General features: G+C 36.4%; 1 protein-coding gene across 1 annotated transcript in view; it reads left to right on the forward strand.

Annotated features, from left to right (window-relative positions):
- GLRA3 (glycine receptor alpha 3) overlaps positions 1 to 19,002 on the forward strand; it is a gene marked incomplete at its 5' end in the record, with an annotated part of 48,898 nt that extends 29,896 nt beyond the window's left edge. Inside the window, 6 exons of the mRNA XM_081958881.1 lie at positions 1,142 to 1,365; positions 2,815 to 2,897; positions 6,867 to 7,004; positions 8,850 to 9,064; positions 9,976 to 10,122; positions 16,121 to 19,002. Coding sequence (XP_081815007.1) covers positions 1,142 to 1,365; positions 2,815 to 2,897; positions 6,867 to 7,004; positions 8,850 to 9,064; positions 9,976 to 10,122; positions 16,121 to 16,402 — 1,089 coding nt within the window. The 3' untranslated portion in view covers positions 16,403 to 19,002. The remainder of the gene's footprint in view (positions 1 to 1,141; positions 1,366 to 2,814; positions 2,898 to 6,866; positions 7,005 to 8,849; positions 9,065 to 9,975; positions 10,123 to 16,120) is intronic.
- Positions 19,003 to 19,808: the final 806 nt, after the last annotated feature.

The following is a 19,808-nucleotide window of genomic DNA, read 5'->3' on the forward strand; positions in this document are numbered from 1 at the left end:
TCAATGTGTTTGTTGATGGGCCCATTGATAGAATGCCACACTTCAATAAACTCATGTTCCTGACGGGTTTTGGTGTGGCTAATGACTTTGCCTTTATTCCAGTCAAACTGATGTTATTTGTTGTTGATGTGACTGGTGATCAAAGACTTTGGTTCACGCCATTTAACAGCCAGCTGGTGTTCATGGATTCTGGTTTTAGCTGTTATATTGTCTGACCAACGTAGAACTAGTTACAATTGTTGCAGCTGATTCTGTATATTACGTTGGTGCTGTCGTCCTTCCGTGTCCTGTCTTTGGTTTTTGTAAGTGTTTCTGTCTGAGTGTGAACGTAGATTTGTGGGCTATTGTTATTCCTAGGGGTTGCAGTAGCCTAGCAACCACTTTTGAAGTGCCTTTGTTCCTATGCTGTGTTTTTCTGTGTGGCTTTATGGATTTGGATGTTATGCATCTCAGTATGAAATTCCTAGGATAGCCATTGCAGAGAAAACATTGAAGAAGTATTTCTCCTATTCTCTTAGGGATTTGGTGTGTTGCAGTGTGTTTTGGCTCTCTTGACGAGAGTCTGGACACAGCTTCTTTTGTCTGCTGTGTTGTGGTTTTTGAAAAAGTTGAGGATTTGATTCGTGTGAATGGATTCATGGTGTACCATTTTAACCAGTTCTAGGTTGGTCAGACAGGACAACAGTTAAAACCCAGAATCCATGAACACCAGCTGGCTGTCAAATGGCATGACCCAAAGTCCTTGATCATCAGTAACACTGACAACAAACAACATTGCTTTGAATGGACCAAAGGCAAAGTCATTGGTCACACCAAAAACCCATCGGGCACTTTATTGAAGCCTGGCATTCTACAAATCAACAAACAAATTGAGTTACTACCAGATACAAATCTATAAGGAAGCAGACCATCGTAACCACCTATTGATGACAGATCCGACCACCTCCTCATCAGTTGAATTTCACACCTCACAGCAACCAGTCAGAGATCACAAGACCAGAATCAGCCTTGTGACACAATCAGCCTTGTGATTCAATTTAATTTGTTTTCATTAATTGGAAAAGTTAATTAAATGCTGTACGTATTGTTCAATTAAAGGTAAGAGTAAAAAGAACTTTCTTTTTTTATTTTTTTCCCTTAGGATTATCGAGTGAATATTTTTCTCCGCCAGAACTGGAATGATCCACGCCTTGCTTATAGTGAATATCCAGATGACTCTTTAGATTTAGATCCATCCATGCTCGATTCAATCTGGAAACCTGATTTATTTTTTGCCAATGAAAAGGGTGCCAACTTTCACGAAGTAACAACTGACAATAAATTGCTTCGCATTTTTAAAAATGGAAATGTTCTTTATTCTATCAGGTAAATTGTTGAATACAAAAATATTGTGGTTGCAGCACAATGTCAAAGTAATCTAAGTCCCATTTAAACATAACGATAAAATGCTTTTATGGATTGTACATTTTTCACACTGATGTATATAAGTATATAAATCGATCTTCAAGATAGAAAATAGCTTGTGCAATTATGGAATAGAGATTCAAATGTAATAAGTTATATAAAAACAATACTGATTCCCCCAAATATTGGAAATTTTAATTTTGGAAGTAAAGAGGCAGAACTTTGCTAAGTATAAAATATATTAATTTTTAGTGTAAAATTAAGTCAGACATAGGATATCTTGTGATAACAAAAGTCATAACTTCTATACTCTTGTTCTTATAGAATGGTTCAGTTTTCTTTCACTGGTTTATCATGCTGTAAACAAGAAGCGCACATGGGCACTTCACCATTTCGTTTACATTGCCAGAATACTTATACAAAGTACAGCCACAATATTAGGATTTTTTAAGGGAAGGGAGTAAAAAAAGAAGGGGGGGGGATAAATAATTATAAATAAACATTACTAAAAGCCTTAGTAGGATTTTTAATCTCAAATTTCCCCCAATGCTTAACGAGTTCCTTCTTTCCATATGCCTACAAAGCCAATTTGCATGCTCCTGCTGTAAGCCATATAGATTTGTTTCTATCAAAAGCCTGTGCTATAACTACATCCAATATTTAAAAAATCTACCTTTTCCTTAAATGTTCCATAACTTCATTGCATATTTGAGTTTTAAATTAGAGTTTATTAGCATACAAGATATTGCAGAATACACCTGGTGTAGATTGCATTGATTTTGAATAAGGGTTTAATACTCCTGTGCATGTTCAAAGATATTTACTTTTTTCAAAATGTATCTGGATTAGGCTTTCTAATCATTTGTTCTTTATACTATATATCATCTATTCTCTGTCAAAATTCTTCCATTGATTCTCCTAGATTTTTAAGTCTAACTGAACACAGGATAATGGTACTTTTATTTGAAATGAAGGATTAATATTGCTTTTAGCAGAAATGATTCATACGGCTTTTATTTGAAAGACTGAATATGTTGTTTTAATAATAATTTCACAAATTATAATGTACCATATTGCACAAATTGCATGAAGAGAATTCTGTAAAAATACAAAATTTGGAGGTGTTTATTCATAAATAGATTTTTCTGATTTTATGAGGTTTGCTTCTAAGAAAGGTTGATAAAATTGCAGTTTTAAAATCAGTTCTAATAATTTGGAGTCTAATAAAAAGACAGCTTTATAGTATTTAATCATTTAAATTAATTGTAGTTTATTATTTTGTATTAATTATACACGTGCTGGATTTGCCAACTTTCCTCCTTGTTTTGAAGGATGTAAGGAAATGTATGTGAAGAAAATATTCTTTTTGCTTCATTTGCTTCATTCAAATATTCTTTTTGCTTCTTTCAGGCTGACTTTAATACTTTCCTGTCCAATGGATCTCAAAAATTTCCCAATGGATGTCCAGACCTGTATAATGCAACTGGAAAGCTGTAAGTATAAATTAATCTATTCATAGAAAAAAAGTCATGAGATACAGTATCTACTATTATTTGTGATAATGTGAACTTTCATGTGCAGGAAACTTCTTTTTCCATGTTCAAATTATGCTCCTACACCTGCCAGGATTCCAAGCCAGTGAAGTAAGAAATTTGGTAAGTTGAAGTCCCAGTACATTAAGTGGTCACTCAATTGAGTAATAATGTTTGGAAAAAGCAAACATTAAAGATTACATAATCTTGGCAGAGAAGATTGTTTCCTGATACAGAATGTCTCCATTAATCACGGGGAACTCATTAGTTAGGGCAAATTATTCATAAACCCTTATAAGACAAGTGTCTGCTATACCAGCAATTTTATGTTTGAGGGAGAGATGGTAAGTTTGTTGGGAAATCTGTATTTTCAGCCAAAAATTAGCCATCAAAATCCATACTCATACCAGAATGTTAAGCATTCTTGTTTCCAAATGAACTTTGGTTAATGGCTAGGCCTAGGGTAACAAATAGGGCTACAGCTTTCAAGAATTTGTTTGCTCTGACTCCAGCTTACACCTGCATCCTATTTAGAATTTGGACCAAAAAGTTTGTCTCAAAATGTTTTCATGCAATTGAGATTAGTTCTTTAATAAAGAAGAAACACCAATAGCAGTTCTGGAAGCTAGCTGTGCTACATAATCATGATGTGGGTCAGTGACGTGCGGTGAGGGTTATGGCTGGTGAGGCTGGTGACATCATCAGGAAGGCGGGGAATGGGACCACATGTGCAGGAGGCTGAGGCAGCCTCAGCCTCCAGCACACGTGGTCCCATTCCCCACCTTCCTGAGTGAACATTAAGGGGACCGCGGAGTGCACTGATCCGCGTAGCGTTGCTTCCTCCACCGGCGCCAGTCCCTTTCCCCCCACCCACTCTTTCAAGGTCTCCCACCAACCCAAAGCCTAATCCCCAGAGGCCTCCCTCGGGCCTTCTGCATCCCCCTAACTCCTCCTGTACGGCTTCTTCAGCGTCATCACATCAGCGAAGCCCTGCCTTGGCAGCCAGCAAAAGACCCGCCGGCTCCCGGGAATGGCCCCACATCAAACGAGAGACTCATCTACAGGGCAGGCCTTTCCCGAGCCGCCGACTCCGAGAAAAAAATCGGGGTGAGGGAGGGAGATGCACAAAATGGGGGCAGGAGCTTCCCAGGGGTGTGGGAGAGGAGGCAGAAGAAGAAGAGCCCGTCCAAGGCTTGCAGCCACCGGTGCCCACAAACGCGGGCCCGTGGCAGTGGGTTGCTTTGCGTTTGCTTCCTAAAGACCCGAGAGGCGGCTGGCCGGCTGTGTGGTTGTCAAACGGTTTCACCAATCGCTGCCCAGGAAAAGCGGCTCCACGGGGCCCGGCAGCAAGGCTTGAGCGGGGTGAAAGCGCAGCCCCTTTCGTTGCTTTCCCATTCAGGCGGCTGCGCTTTCACCCCGCTCAAGCCTTGCCGCCTGCAGCCACCGCCTGCCCTCGCTGCCCCTTTCGTTGCTTTCCCATTCAGGTGGCTGCGCTTCCCATTCCCATTTCCCATTTAGGTGGCTTCCCATGCAGGCAGCAAGGCTTGAGCGGGGTGAAAGCGCAGCCGCCTGAATGGGAAAGCAACGAAAGGGGCAGCGAGGGCGGGCGGTGGCTGCAGGCGGCAAGGCTTGAGCGGGGTGAAAGCGCAGCCCCTTTCGTTGCTTTCCCATTCAGGTGGCTGCGCTTTCACCCTGCTCAAGCCTTGCCGCCTGCAGCCACCACCCGCCCTCGCTGCCCCTTTCGTTGCTTTCCCATTCAGGCGGCTGCGCTTCCCATTCCCATTTCCCATTCAGGCGGCTTCCCATGCAGGTGGCAAGGCTTGAGCGGGGTGAAAGCGCAGCCACCTGAATGGGAAAGCAACGAAAGGGGCAGCGAGGGCAGGCGGTGGCTGCAGGCGGCAAGGTTTGAGCGGGGTGAAAGCGCAGCCCCTTTCGTTGCTTTCCCATTCAGGCGGCTGCGCTCTCACCCTGCTCAAGCCTTGCCGCATGCAGTCACCGCCCGCCCTCGCTGTCCCTTTCGTTGCTTTCCCATTCAGGCGGCTGCACTTCCCATTCCCATTTCCCATTCAGGCGGCTTCCCATGCAGGCGGCAAGGCTTGAGTGGGGTGAAAGCGCAGCTGCCTGAATGGGAAAGCAATGAAAGGGGCAGCGAGGGCGGGCGGTGGCTGCATAGAGGAGCTCCAAGGAGCTGTTTTTCCCAGGCGTTGGTTGGTGGTAGCTGGACCGGAGCCCAAGTCAACATGAAGGGGACCTTTTTCCCCCATTTTTTTTCTTTTTATAATGAGAGCGGTGATGCTCTGCCTCCCCTGCCTCCCCTGACTGCACGTCACTGATGTGGGTCAAGGTCATTTTAGAAAACCAGTCAAAACTATTTCACTCTTTGATGAAAACCACTAAACCCAAACCCTATTTCAGCTTTGATGAAAAAAAAATCCAGACCCTGCACTTCTGGAAAAATGGTAGGGGGAAAAAAATGGTGCCAGAGTGAGCATTCATGGGAATTACATCTAACTAATAGAAAAGTAACGCATTTCGTCATTTATTGTATACCTTCATTGTATATACATCAGTACAAAACCCATTTTTTTCACATATTCTTTCAGAGGAATAAGGAAATTAATTGTTTATATATATATATCTGAGGAAAACGTGTAGTTCAGCAGTGGTCTTCATACGAAGTATGAATTTAAGAGGGATCCAAATGGCAGCTGTTGTCATTTGATTATTTCTGAGTCAATGGAATGAATAACCTCTACAGCGGTGGGTCTCAACCTTCCTAATGCCACGACCCTTTAATACAGTTCCTCATGTTGTGGTGACCCCCAACCATAAAATTATTTTATGTTTTCCATATTTTTTCAAAAATATGTGTTTTCAAATGGTCTTATGTGACCTCTGTGAAAGGGTCGTTCGACACCCCCTCCCAAAGGGATCCCGACCCACAGGTTGAGAACCACAGCTTTACAGGGTTGTCTGGCACTACCTGTTTCCCTCAGCACTTGTAAGCTTATATCTGTGAGAGATTGTGGTCACTTTGTCTTTTGTCAGCCTTTCTTTCAATCTCTTCTTATTTTCCAAGCAACAGGGTCTTTCCAATATCTCTTGACTTAACCTTATATGTACAAAATAGTTACCTTTAGTTTTGTATTAATTCATTTCCTGAGTTGTCTTGTTTTCTTTTATTTAGTACAGAGATTTTTGTTTTTCTTCTTGTTCAAGTTATTCTCAACTATTTTGTCACATCACAGTTCAAACACATCATTTTTGTTCAGATTTTCTAATCCAATTTTCAAAACTAAAAAAACCAAACTTCAAAAAATGGAGTTAATATGTAATTAATAAAATCATACCATAGTGTTGTCAGTAAGATTTCTTTGCATTTTAATATTTTGTTTAGAGCTATCATGGTATTTTTTTTATGTGTAGCAGATGACTCTGTTTCATGAGTACACTCACCCTATAATTTTTAAGTCTATCAAGAGAAAGCTTAGGAAAATTCTTCAATTTTATCTCCTATCATAGGTTGGAAGTTCTTGTTGACAAAATCTTAGCTATTTTTCATTGTTGGCAGCAGACCAGCTTCTGTACTTGCTTTGTTTACCTTTGACAAGGAATGCCTTGAGTCATCCCCACTCCCAGCTATCATTGTGTTACCATTAATATTTCTGAGGTTTTATTCTTTTGTGAAGCAATTTTAATTTCAAATTTCCCAATCCATCATTTTGAAATATTTTGCATGTGAATTAAATAAAGAAGGTTTAACATACAGGTGAAACTCAAAAAATTAGAATATTGTGCAAAAGTTCATTTATTTCAGTAATGCAACTTAAAAGGTGAAACTAATATATGAGATAGATTCATTACATGCAAAGCAAGATAGTTCAAGCTGTGCTAATTTCCATTCAACTTTTTTTTTGCTTCCTTTCCTAGTTGGCTATACAATGAATGACCTTGTATTTGAATGGCAAGAAAATGGTGCTGTTCAAGTAGCTGAAGGACTCACTTTGCCACAATTTTTGTTGAAAGAAGATAAAGATCTTTGTTACTGCACAAAACACTACAACACAGGTGGGAAAGCTACTCAGTGTTTTGACCCTTGAAAGAACATTGTAATTCTTTGTTCTTCAAGAATATATTCAATGTATAGTTCATCACAGAGCAGTAATGATTCTTGGGCCAAGAAATATTTATATCTAGGAGAAGAGTTTCATAACAAATATCTTAACTTCAATTTGGAACGGCAATTGAATAGGTAATAACATCAGCCACAAAATATCAGACAACAGACAATCCAGTACAGTGAAAGAAATAAAGTCAAAGTATTTTTTTTTCTGGGAAAATTATAGAATTTAGAGAATTTGCATGAGTGTAGACAAAATAAGGAAAAACATCGTACCTGAGAGTCGTATTTTAAAGTATTTTGAAGGTATTAGTCTTCAGTTTTAAATATATGATTACTTTTATTAGGCTAATTTTATTTTAATTTGCTACCTCCAATTACAGAACTTTAAAGTAGAACATAGATATTGTTATTGAGATTAAAAACCTGGAGATTGCTGATTCAGTGGAAAAAACTTCCCACATCATTATGATAAAATAAAGATTCTGCTGCTGCTATCCTATGTCTTTGGCTTATTTTTCACATATAAATGTTTTACATCTGGAATGCTGCTGGAGATTTTATCAAAACAGGAAATCAAGCATCTTTATAACCACTGGGAACAGCTGTGTTCTGCCACCATTGACTAAAGAAAATGATCATAGTGTAATAAGTAGGAATAGTAACATGTTGATTGCCTCCAATTTTAAAAGAAACAATTATTGTTGCATTTTGCACATATTTTTGCATTCCTTTTGTTTGTTGTTAGCATCAGCCCTACAAAGAAGCAGAGTAAAGTGAGTTTTAGACAGCCAATTATTATTAACATTATTACTTAAGTAACTCCATCTTTAATTATCTATTTAGGAGGCTATAATAAATCTCTTAAAATGAATTCTATTTGCTTTAAAGTTATTTCAATGGATATTTTCTGTAGATTATACTATAAAACTCTATGTAACATTTAACTAAACAAAACTGTACATAGTGAGACTTCTTTTGAACCAAAGTAGCTCAAATCAGGAGGTGTCCAAAATTCAGTACCTATGATTCCTGTGGAATTGAAATTCAATAGATTTTATAAAACATTTTATGATATTGAAATGAACATAAAACAGTTTCTGATACAATACAAAATGTTCAAAATGGGTTATTGGGTTCTCTAAAGTAAAATTAAATCTGGATTCAACCCTAACCCTAACCCTAAAGTAAAATTAAATCTGGATTCAACCCTAACCCTAACCCTAAAGTAAAATTAAATCTGGATTCATCCTGGAAACCCTTACAGGATTTTCTGCCTCATAACCTTGGGCATTGGGTAGAATTCAGCTGTACTCAAGTTGCTTACAAAGAATTTGACCATTATAAGCATGCAATTTGTTTGTACCCTAACCCTAACCCTAAAGTAAAATTAAATCTGGATTCATCCTGGAAACCCTTACAGGATTTTCTGCCTCATAACCTTGGGCGCTGGGTAGAATTCAGCTGTACTCAAGTTGCTCACAAAGAATTTGACTATCATAAGCATGCAATTTGTTTGTACTACTCCAGGCAAGATCAGTTTAATCATATTGACTGGAATTCACAAGCTGACCATTATATGCTCTTATTTCCAGGAACTTGAATGAGAACTATAGGAGTTGTAGAATACAGATACAATAAATAAATGAACAAGTATATAAACAATTAGCGAGGGATGTTGTAGTATAATACAAGCAAAAAGTAATCGACATTATTTTGTTATTGCATCAAGGGTAGTTGATAATGGAATATAACTATAGGTTCCTCTAACAGTTGTTCTCTGTTATAACCAGGAAAGTTCACCTGCATCGAAGTTCAATTCCATCTTGAAAGGCAGATGGGATATTATCTCATTCAAATGTATATTCCCAGTCTCCTGATTGTCATACTATCATGGGTGTCATTTTGGATCAACATGGATGCCGCTCCAGCTAGAGTGGCTCTAGGTATAACAACTGTACTCACAATGACAACCCAGAGTTCAGGATCACGGGCTTCACTCCCAAAGGTGAGCCTGAAGGTTTTAATCTTGATTGATTATAGGGAATTGTCTCTCATGTATACAGTAGCTCAGGGGTGTCCAAACTTGGGAACTTTAAGACTTGTGGACTTCATCTCTCAGAATTCCCCAGCCAGCATGGCTGGCTGGGGAATTCTGGGAGTTGAAGTCCACAAGTCTTAAAGTTCCCAAGTTTGGACACCCCTGCAGTAGCTATTAAAACTGTTCTTCTTATATCGTAAATATTAAAGTTAATCGGATATAGAAATAGAAATATGTCATTGCATCTTACAAGATATATACTGTATATTTCTAAGTAAGTCTGGCTTTACAATATGATATGGATTGCTACTTTACTTTTGTAATAGGCTCCTACATTTATTTCTGTAATCACGGTTATTATTGATAAGTAGCATTAGTCAAGCCATCACATATTCATGGACATAAGAAAAGTGAGCTATTATTTTAAAAAAGTGAAAACAAATTAAATTATTTCATTTCATTTTGCAGAAAACAAATTGTGGCAGCTCTGTCAATCTGATTTGTTTACCTGATAATTCTTGTAGAATGATGTGGGCCATAAAGCATCATAAATGGCATACCAAACATTCAGTAATTTGAGTCAAAGTTTTCTGCCTTTCACTATGAATAACCCCTGATGATTACTTCAGGTGATCTAGCATATTTTTGCCTAACATGGAATGTCATAAAGTCTTAAGTCTTAAGATACTGTTTTGACACTAGAACGCCTTTCTAATAACGTTGCTTGCAGGACATACATATTTTCCTCTTTTATCCTTTTGTTGTAGTTCACTCTTTACTATGATTTGAGGAGACACATTTTCTTCCTTTCACGTTTGGAGACATTACACTGTCCTATGTTTTTATACCAGCAATCTTCTACTCTGTACTACCTATAGGTATCATATGTCAAGGCTATTGACATCTGGATGGCCGTTTGCTTGCTATTTGTGTTCTCGGCACTTCTGGAATATGCAGCTGTAAATTTTGTTTCAAGACAACATAAAGAACTGTTAAGATTTCACCGAAAGAGAAAGAAGAATAAGGTAAATATGACAAGCACGGGTTTCAGAAATATAAACAGCAAGAAAATTCTGACAATTTTATAACAATGATAGATTGTTCTAAAGTGACTTATAAACAATGTATTGATCTAGAATGACATTTTGTATTTGGTTGACATAAAGCACATGTAATTCAAAAAATTTGCGATGTCTTCAAAGTAAGGTTTAAAAGAATTTAAAGAATCATATAGAGGTTTCTGCAAAGTTTAATGTCACCAAAATACTAAAAGGTTTATTTATTATGGAAACAGATGATTTGAGGTATCTTAACATTATTTTGTGCAACTATTCTATGGAAGAAAAATGATGAATATATTTAGCTTTTTAAATGAAGAGAAAAAGCAACTCATAATGCAGTTTTCTTTTTATGAAGGTGAGAGGCAAGATGAGTTTTTTCATGTGAAATAAATATTAAAAATGTAAGGCACATTACAAGGGTCAAAACTATTTATTTTTTATACCTGAGATTTAATTTTAAACAGTGATGCAATAAACGGAAGATTTTTCTATGTGTTTTTTGACAACATGCAATAGAATAGCAGAAGGCAAGGTATCCCAAGAGTATTATTATACCATGGAAATTATAAATGCATGGTTGATTTTAGAGCAAGTGGGGGCAAAATTTATGCAGCTGGAAATAAAGGGTGGATATAGAAGCTTCTCCATGTTAAAGATATTTTTTTCTGATTCTGTCATAAGCACCTTCATCTAAGGAAGTATATTAAATAACCCTGATGTATTAAATAACTATGAGATTTCTGCATACCTCTGTGATCTTTATACAATCTTATAATAGAAATGTCAGAAGAAACAAGGATTATATCTGGAGTAAGTATAAAGTGCCAGAGTGAAGCTGCACCAATGACTATGTGTGGATGTTGCTTCTTGAAATTCTGAGACATATTTTTCTTTCCCTCGGACTGAATCTTTACATGACATGGGTACAGATTATCTATGCTGCATATTGCATTACTTCATATTTGAGGTAACACAGTTGAGTCCATTTTCTTTTCACACACACGACTACTGGATGTGCAGTACATTAAATATTAAATCATAGCAATGAAAAGGCTCTTCAAAATTTATGGATTGTTGGCTTATTTAAACATCTGGTTTGAATGAATATCTGTAGTTTCCTAATGTTAAATTTTACTGTGCTACACTTACACAGCTACATTGACAGTTTTTTTAAAATACTTACATTCTGTCCAGACTCCAGCCCCAATAGTTCAGCTATTGCAGTGACTAAACCAGTTCCTCCAGACCCTTTTCTATGTAAAGTGCACAAACGTACTCAACACATTATATATATTAAATCATTTAATCATTTAAATCAGAACGATTTAATATGGCCTGACTCAATTATACTATTATTCATCTTTACAACATGTACCTCCCTTAATTGTGAATGTGGTTGTGATTTAACATTTTCACCAATTCTATCCTATCCCAGAAAAAAGATAAAAGAGTCCCTATGGATTTTACTCCACTAGTCATTGCCAGCTACAGGAGTCATTGCTCTTCTCTGTTTCATGGCCACTGAGCCAATGCTGTCCCAAAGTGCTGTTACCTTCCCACCAAAGTGATACCTGTTTATCTACTCACATTTTCCTGCTTTCTAACTGCTATGTTGGCAGGAGCTGGGGTGAGGATGGAAGCTGACCACGTTTTGTGGTATTCACGTCTTGTACCTGAAGTACCACTTTCCAGCCAACAAGCCCACCATTTTAACTGCCACTGCATTGCCTCCCTATCCCTGATAACCCTACCTTAAATATTACTCAAGCAGATACTTCAGGATGCTCCCAATTTTTTAAAAAAAGTGTTTTACTATCATCTTTTTTTGGCAAAGGTATTTCAGTGTCCAGAATGTATTGTTTTTTTTCCATTCCATTCCACAAGCCTGACATGCTTAGCAATTACATCTAGATAAGTCTAACCATATACTGCCAATGGTAGAAATGACAATGGAATCATTATTGTGATAACTATACTTAAGAGACTATTATGAATAATAAAATGGATAATGCTAAGTAATGACTTCAGATTTGATACAGAATCCCTAAGTCCTTTGGGAATGATGCTTATTTACATAATACAGCAGTATACTATATTACTGTATACCAGTGCTGGGTTCTGGATCCCATTGCAACTGGTACACTGTGACAGGGCCGGGAGTCCACCACATGCATGCATGCGAACCCCCACCCTGCGATGCTCCAGCTGCTTGGCGGAGCATTGCTCAGGCGCCGTACACTGCATGCACGTGCGCAAATGGCTCGGTTGACTCAAATACAGCAAGGAACGCGGGTGGGCTGGTGGGCTCTCCAAAGCACCATTCCGGTATGGTGCCTACTCCTCCCAGCAGCCACTGGTATTCCCGTACCAGGACGTAAGACCCGGAACCACCACTGCTGTATACCAAGAGTGCCATTCCTGTTTGTTTGGGCAGCCAATTGCAGATGGTGATAATATTAATATTCTTTTCAGACTAAGCATTTATTGTCCACATTTAGCCAAGACTATTCTATTATTTTAAATTATTGCCTTTAACATTCTATGATGTACAATAAAAGGCAATCCTTCACCATGTTTTAAAAGAAACACAACTTTCAGTTGCATAATAAGCATTCCATTTCTCATTTTATATGTCTGATTCATATCTATTTGTTAGTAACCCATACAAAATTATCTGTTGGTTTGCCTGTCCATCTGTCTATTGATCCATCCATTTAAAAGATTTATATTTCAGCCCAACTCAAACAACATAACTCTAGGTAGTATAAAAAATTACTAAACAAAAAATATAAAATAAAGTAACACATACAATTATTAGCAATAGCAAAGCACTTAGACTTATATACCACTTTACAGGGCTTTACAGCCCTCTCTAAGCAGTTTACAGAGTCAGCATATTGCCCCAACAAGCTGGGTCCTCATTTTATCCTCCTCAGAAGGATGGAAGGCTGAGTCAACCTTGAGCTTGGTAAAATTTGAACTGCCAAATTGCAGGCAGCTGGCAGGCAGTAGAAATAGCCTGCAGTACTGCACTCTAACTATTAGGGTTATGCTCACTTTAAATTTCCTTCTCTTGATTTTGTGGACTTCAGAAGTTGCAGCAGATCCATAGAAACATTTTGTTTGCTTGTTGCCATGAGCCACAAATGTGAGTTGCTATTTTAAGTTTAAGTAGTTTTTATGAATTGGTTTGGCTCCATCTGCAGGTTTTCAAAGCAATTTTCTACATGGCTGTATTCATTTGACTGTTTGATGTAAAACATTTTTAATCAAGCTCACTTGTGGATAATTCATTGATATACATACTGTATATGCAAAAATCTTCTGAAAATAGTGGGTTTTTAAGAGTATGACATATGTCACGAAGAAATGGCATGACAAATTCTCTGATGTGATGACTTGCCAAATTAAAATGTAAATTGGCCCATCATTAACTAGAATCACAATCATAAAGTTTGAAGTGGGCATTTAGTTTATCATGTCCAGTGCAGGAATCTAAATTAAAATGTCTCCAACAGATGATTATTTTAACTTTTTTTAACACATTCAGTGAAAGGAAGCCTACCACCTCCCTGGTTAATTAGTTCCATTGACAAATACCTTTTACTATATTAATGTTTTTTCTAATACCCAATAGAATCTGGCTTCCTGTTGTTTAATTATAAACTATCACACATCTTGCATTCTGGAACAAAGAAGAGAGCATGTTTCCTATGGCATCATTTACCCAAGAATTTAAAGAGTCTTCTTGTATTCTCCAGGCATACAGTACAATAGTATTTACCTTTTTCTTTATAGCTACACTGAGAGGTCACATTCATGTTTCAAGATATTTTCCCCACATTTAATGTTCAAATAACATATCAGTCCTTCAAGGCCGGCCAGTTTAGAGTTACTTTCAAATATCTTTCTAATGTTTTCTTCTTTTCTCAGCCTCAGGAAGCGTGAACATTAAAAAATAAGCATAAAATTATAGAAAGTCTTGGGCAATGTCCAATAGTTATCTAATGGGCTCTAACACCAACTCTTGAGATTCTTTTTTTTTAATGTGTCCATTTGACACACATATTTTATTTTTAATTGCTTTAATACACAAAAAGAAACTGGAAAAGAATATAACAAAAAGAGAAAATTTTGTATTAAAATATATTTAGAATAGAATAGAGTTGAAAGGGACCTTGGAAGTCTTCTAGTCAAACCTCCTGCCTAAGCAGGAAACCCTACACCACTTCATACAAATGGTTATCCAACATCTTCTTAAAAGCTTCCAGTATTGGAACATTCACAACTTCTGGAGGCAAGTAGTTCCACTGATTAATTGTTCTGTCAGGAAATTTCTCCTTAGTTCTAGGTTGCTTCTCTCCACCCATTGCTTATTGTCCTGCCCTCAGGTGCTTTGGAGAATAGTTTGACTCCCTCTTCTTTGTGGTGTTCCCCTGAGATATTGGAACACTGTTATCATGTCTCCCCTAGTCCTTCTTTTCATTAAACTAGACATACCCAGTTCCTGCAACTATTCTTCATATGTTTTAGTCTCCAGTCCCCTAATCATCTTTGTTGCTTTTCTTTGCACTCTTTCTAGAGTCTCCACATCTTTTTTACATCATGGTGACCAAAACTGAATGCAGTATTGCAAGTGTGGCATTACCAAGCCATTATAAAGTGGTATTAACACTTCACGTGATCTTGATACTATCCCTCTGTTTACGCAGTCTAGAACTGTGTTGGCTTTTTTGGCAGCTGCTGCACACTGCTGGCTCATATTTAAATGGTTGTCCACTAGGACTCCAAGATCCCTCTAACAGTAACTACTATTGAGCAAGACACCACATATACTGTACCTGTGCATATTACTAATGGAGAAAATAATTCAGTGTAATTTTAAATACATCATAAAATTTTGACCACACATTCCATGTCATTAATAAAGGGCCAGTTTTTAATCAGAAAGCAAATACTTATTTTTGATCCAAGGTTGCACATATATATCCCACCCTTTTCTGATGTTGTCATCCTTTCTTCTATGACCCATGCTGAGTAAACCTGTACTTGTTTAGAGAGCTATAAATTTTACACTGTGGCACATAATTTCAAAAGTATAGTCATGTTCTAAACCAGGATGTCCAATCCTGGTAACTCTTAGAGTTGTAGACTTCAACTCCCAGAATTCCCCAGTCAGCTGGTGAATTCTGGGAATTGATGTCCACAAGTGTTAAAGTTGCTAAGGTTGGCCATTACTGTTATAAACAGTATGAATTTTCTTCAATACCATATTAACAATCTTGAAAAGAGAAGCTTATGTCATATGAGTACCGTACTCATTTTTATATGTGATAAACTTGTATACTAATTTACTATACATATAGTATAGTATGACTTTACATTCCAGAAATTAACTTTCTGCTGATAGTAAACATTCTTTTTCAAAAGCAAAATCACTCGCATATGTTTACAGACAGATGTATGTTTTTCTTCCAGAATAAAAAGGAGAAGAACCTTTTTCTCATTTGAGAAGCAGGTTGATGATAGAGTAAGGGAAAGGATTAACTGCACATGAAAGGAAGCAAAAGAGAAATAGGGGAAATGATAAAAGCAAGACGATAAGAGTAAGAGATAACAGGACAGAGAATGGGAAAAAAGACAGAAGAACCCTATTTAAAAATTAAAGAGTCAAGCAGCAACAAATCTTCAAGCTAATATTTAAAAACATTTCCTACACTTTGCAGCAGCAATGTTTTTTTTTCAGTAGCTTCTTTATTTTTACAAGGGATACCATCTTTCCCCATTTATATTATTTAGAAAAAGATTTTTTTTTTAATAAACACAGAATTTGTTTTAAATGAAGATGTAAATTTGACAAAAAATATTTAGGTTCAAGAATTCTAATTCATTCATTCTTTCTTTCTTTCTTTCTTTCTTTCTTTCTTTCTTTCTTTCTTTCTTTGTTTCTTTCTTTCTACAGGATGATGATATAAGGGACAATCGGTTCAATTTCTCAGGCTATGGAATGAGCCCACCATGTATACAAGCAAAGGATGGAGTGGTTCCAAAAGGGTCCAATAATCCAGTTCAGTCTGCATCCCTTACTATTGAAGAAATGAGGAAGGTATTCATTGATCGGGCCAAGAAAATTGATACCTTATCCAGAGCCTGTTTTCCTTTAGCCTTTCTTATATTCAACATTTTCTACTGGGTTATCTATAAAATTGTTAGGCATGAGGACATTCACCAAAAACAAAATTAAGGTTTTCCCTTTTCAACAGTTCTCATTTTGATTACAGTGGTAAAAATCAGTATGGAAATACTTTTTAATGAACAGGAGCTCAATGGGAAAAAAATACCCCAAGAAACAAAATACTTATGTGACTTGCTATGCAAAGTCATAATGACATATGGGGGCGGGGGGGGGGAGAGATCCAGTGAAGATGCAGCAAAATCTACCACAGTATTTCTACTTGTTATTAACTTTAGTTTTTCAAAGTAAATGACAATGCTGTTAGGTAAAATTTTACTGCCAATCTTTCTACATATTGTTACATAATAATATAGTATTCTTTGAAGTCCTTGTTATAATTTTTAATTCAGCTATATTTTTTTAATCTATGAAAACGAAGTCCACAAAGTCCTTAGATAAGTGCCATACAATCAAGCCTCCTTTAAATTTTATAAGTGAACACTGTTTTGAGTCTTGAGTCTAAAAATGTTAACTATTTTAAATAATGAAGCTTGTTTTCTAGATTTAAAGACACTGCCAATGGCCTTTGTATTAAACACACAATGCGTTTTAGATAACACACTGAAAAAAGAAGCTGCATGCAAATACAAATATGTGCAATCACAAATCACTTGTTCTATGAAATCATACTGATGTTTTCTTTAACATGTCAATTCTATTCTGGAAAAAGATACACTGGTAATTGCCAGCCATGTCACAAATATGATTGACAATTGAATTCAAATTCAAGGTTTTTGACATACAAAAAGGCAGGTTAGGTCATTTCATATTATTCAGCACAATATTAAAAATTTTGATCTTCTATTAATGCTGGGTGGGGGGAAAAGACAGTAGCCCAAAAGATGGGCAGGTGTTAACCTTTTATATTATCCTTATAAAATAACAATGTCATAAAATTTAAAAATGTATTATTTATTTATTTGTTTGTTTTATTTATTTATGAAATTTATACAGCTCACAGTGACTCTATGCAGCTTACAAACAATAAAAACACAGTATTGGGGGTGGGGGAGGATAATATTCTCCTATCCATCCACCCTTGGTGAAAACACAGTCAAATAAGCCATTTGATGGGCTCCATTCCATTCTGGGTCCCACAGGCCCACTGTCAAGTCTTCAGGGCCTTATGAAACAGTGTCAAAGTAGGAGCCAGTCTAATTTCCCAAGAGATGATATTCCAAAAGGAGGGAGCCACAGAGAAGACCCTTCTTCTGGATCCCGCCTCTTCCTCCACTGGGGACAGGACCCACAACATTTCTTGCCTGCCTACCCATTGGGTAGATGTGACTGGCAAGATATGTTCCATCAGATAACCACCTCAGATATTACGATAGATAATAATGCAGTATTTCCAACTCAGTAACATATTTTTCAACAAAAATTTTATTATTGCAATTTGCGGCATAGCTTTGAAAAATAAACTGGCCCTAGTGCAATGATTTGGCTCTATCTATTATTAGATAGGAGGTGATTTACCAATCCATGTATGTAAGTATTATATAAATAATACTGGCCTGAGAAAGTTAACCATGCTTAAAACTATTCAATTTATAGATAACATATACTCAATTAATTAATTAAAACCCTTGGAATCAAATAAACTTCTGAGGTAAATATATTTAAAATCAGCCTGATCCAGCATTCATTGACAAGTCTAATAATAAATGCTTAAATAATTTTGAACCACTTTTCCCAAGAAAACAGCGTGTAATAATGGCAGCATCTCTCAGACAAATATAGGTTCCTTTGGCTGAGAATCGAAGATGCGCACCTCCTTCTTGAGTCTGTCATGGCTGAATAGGGGAAACCTTTCACCTTTTAATGATGATAATTATGCTTTCATTTGTATCCTTTCAAATGATAGCTTGAAATGAAGCTGTGTATTAATTTAGTGCAAAATATAGATAACATGCAAACAGATTTTGTGACCTGGAAGTTGCTTTTTCACTGAAAAATTAGTGCAGCAGCCAAAGTATGTGTTGTATAAAGACCTATATACTGTTATTGCCTTGGGTGGTTTCTGAAAGAAATAAGAGACTGAAGGAAGCATTTGGATGAAAGCTGTAAAATGATGCTCATGCTGATCTCGTTATGCTTCAATGTTATTGCTTTTTTTCTTTTTTTGCTATTTCCATAAACTATACATACATAAGACTTGGGCCCCAGGTTTGCAATTATCAGAAAAGAAAACCATCTTACATATTACAGTTTTGGGTGTTTACTTGTAAGCTGCTTACAGTATATAGTTGTGCCATATGCTTTTCATACGAAGATTAAACAATAAATACAGTAGCTTGTGTGACGGGGAACTTCACTAGCAGCTTCCTCAAAATGTGCTAACCAAACCAAACCAATCAATCAAACCAACCAACGAACAAATTGAATATAATAGTGTATTTATTATGTCAGTAAGTTTTAAGACAAGAACAAATATCAGTTTATGTCTAGAAGTGTTTCCTTTTAGTAAAATCCAATGAAAATGTTGTGCATGATTAATTTTTCTTTCTTATATTATTTCTATATTCTGCACTATTGTGAACATATTCTGCTGAGATGTATGCAGCCATAATGTTCATCTAATTGTAAATATTTTGTCCTAAAACAAGAATAAAAACCACATTTTTTCATGAATTACTCAGTCTGTCACCATTGTTTTAGGCACTGGCTACAAAATGACAAAAGCATAATATCTAAAACAGAAAACTGTGTTCCCTGTGGATGGTAATACCCAATCCAATGTGGAAGCAAATTTATCATGAATTTTTGAGGAAAATAAATGCTAAGAAAATAAAGAACATTTTAAGAGATGGATTCTTATGTCTTGGATGAACAGTTAGGGAATCCTCTTGGATTCCCTACTATTGGGTAATGAAAGATTTGCAAGCAATCAACCTCAGAGAGCACCAGACTGTGGTTAGGGGATAAAATTATTATGAATGCACCATTCCAGATACAAAATATGATCTGGGTCATCTAAACAATGAAAGATTCAAAATATTTTATTTATTTTTTTATTTTGTTTATATGGCATTGCATTTATTAACACCATGATTCATCACCTATCATTACAATAGAAGCATTTCTACCATTTTTTTAAAATTAGGATTGTCTAGCCAAACATTAACCTAATTCTATTTCAAAAAATTGGAAAATGTAACTGATACTAGAAAATTAAAGTTCACATCCAAAGTAGCATAAAACACAGGAACTGATGAATTATTAATCAATCACTGTGACACTGACAACTGGACATTCTGCAATATGAAACAATTGATTTGCAAGGGTGTTAAAACAGTACTAATTATTAATCCCACATTTACTTGTTAAGAAATAGAGATTCTTAACAAATAAATGTGGGATTAATAATTAGTACTGTTACCCTATTTCATTTTTTATTAGATAATTTCCTACATAG

The sequence above is a fragment of the Natrix helvetica genome (assembly GCF_964273705.1).
Source record: "Natrix helvetica genome assembly, chromosome: 7".
NCBI classification, from domain to species: domain Eukaryota; kingdom Metazoa; phylum Chordata; class Lepidosauria; order Squamata; family Natricidae; genus Natrix; species Natrix helvetica.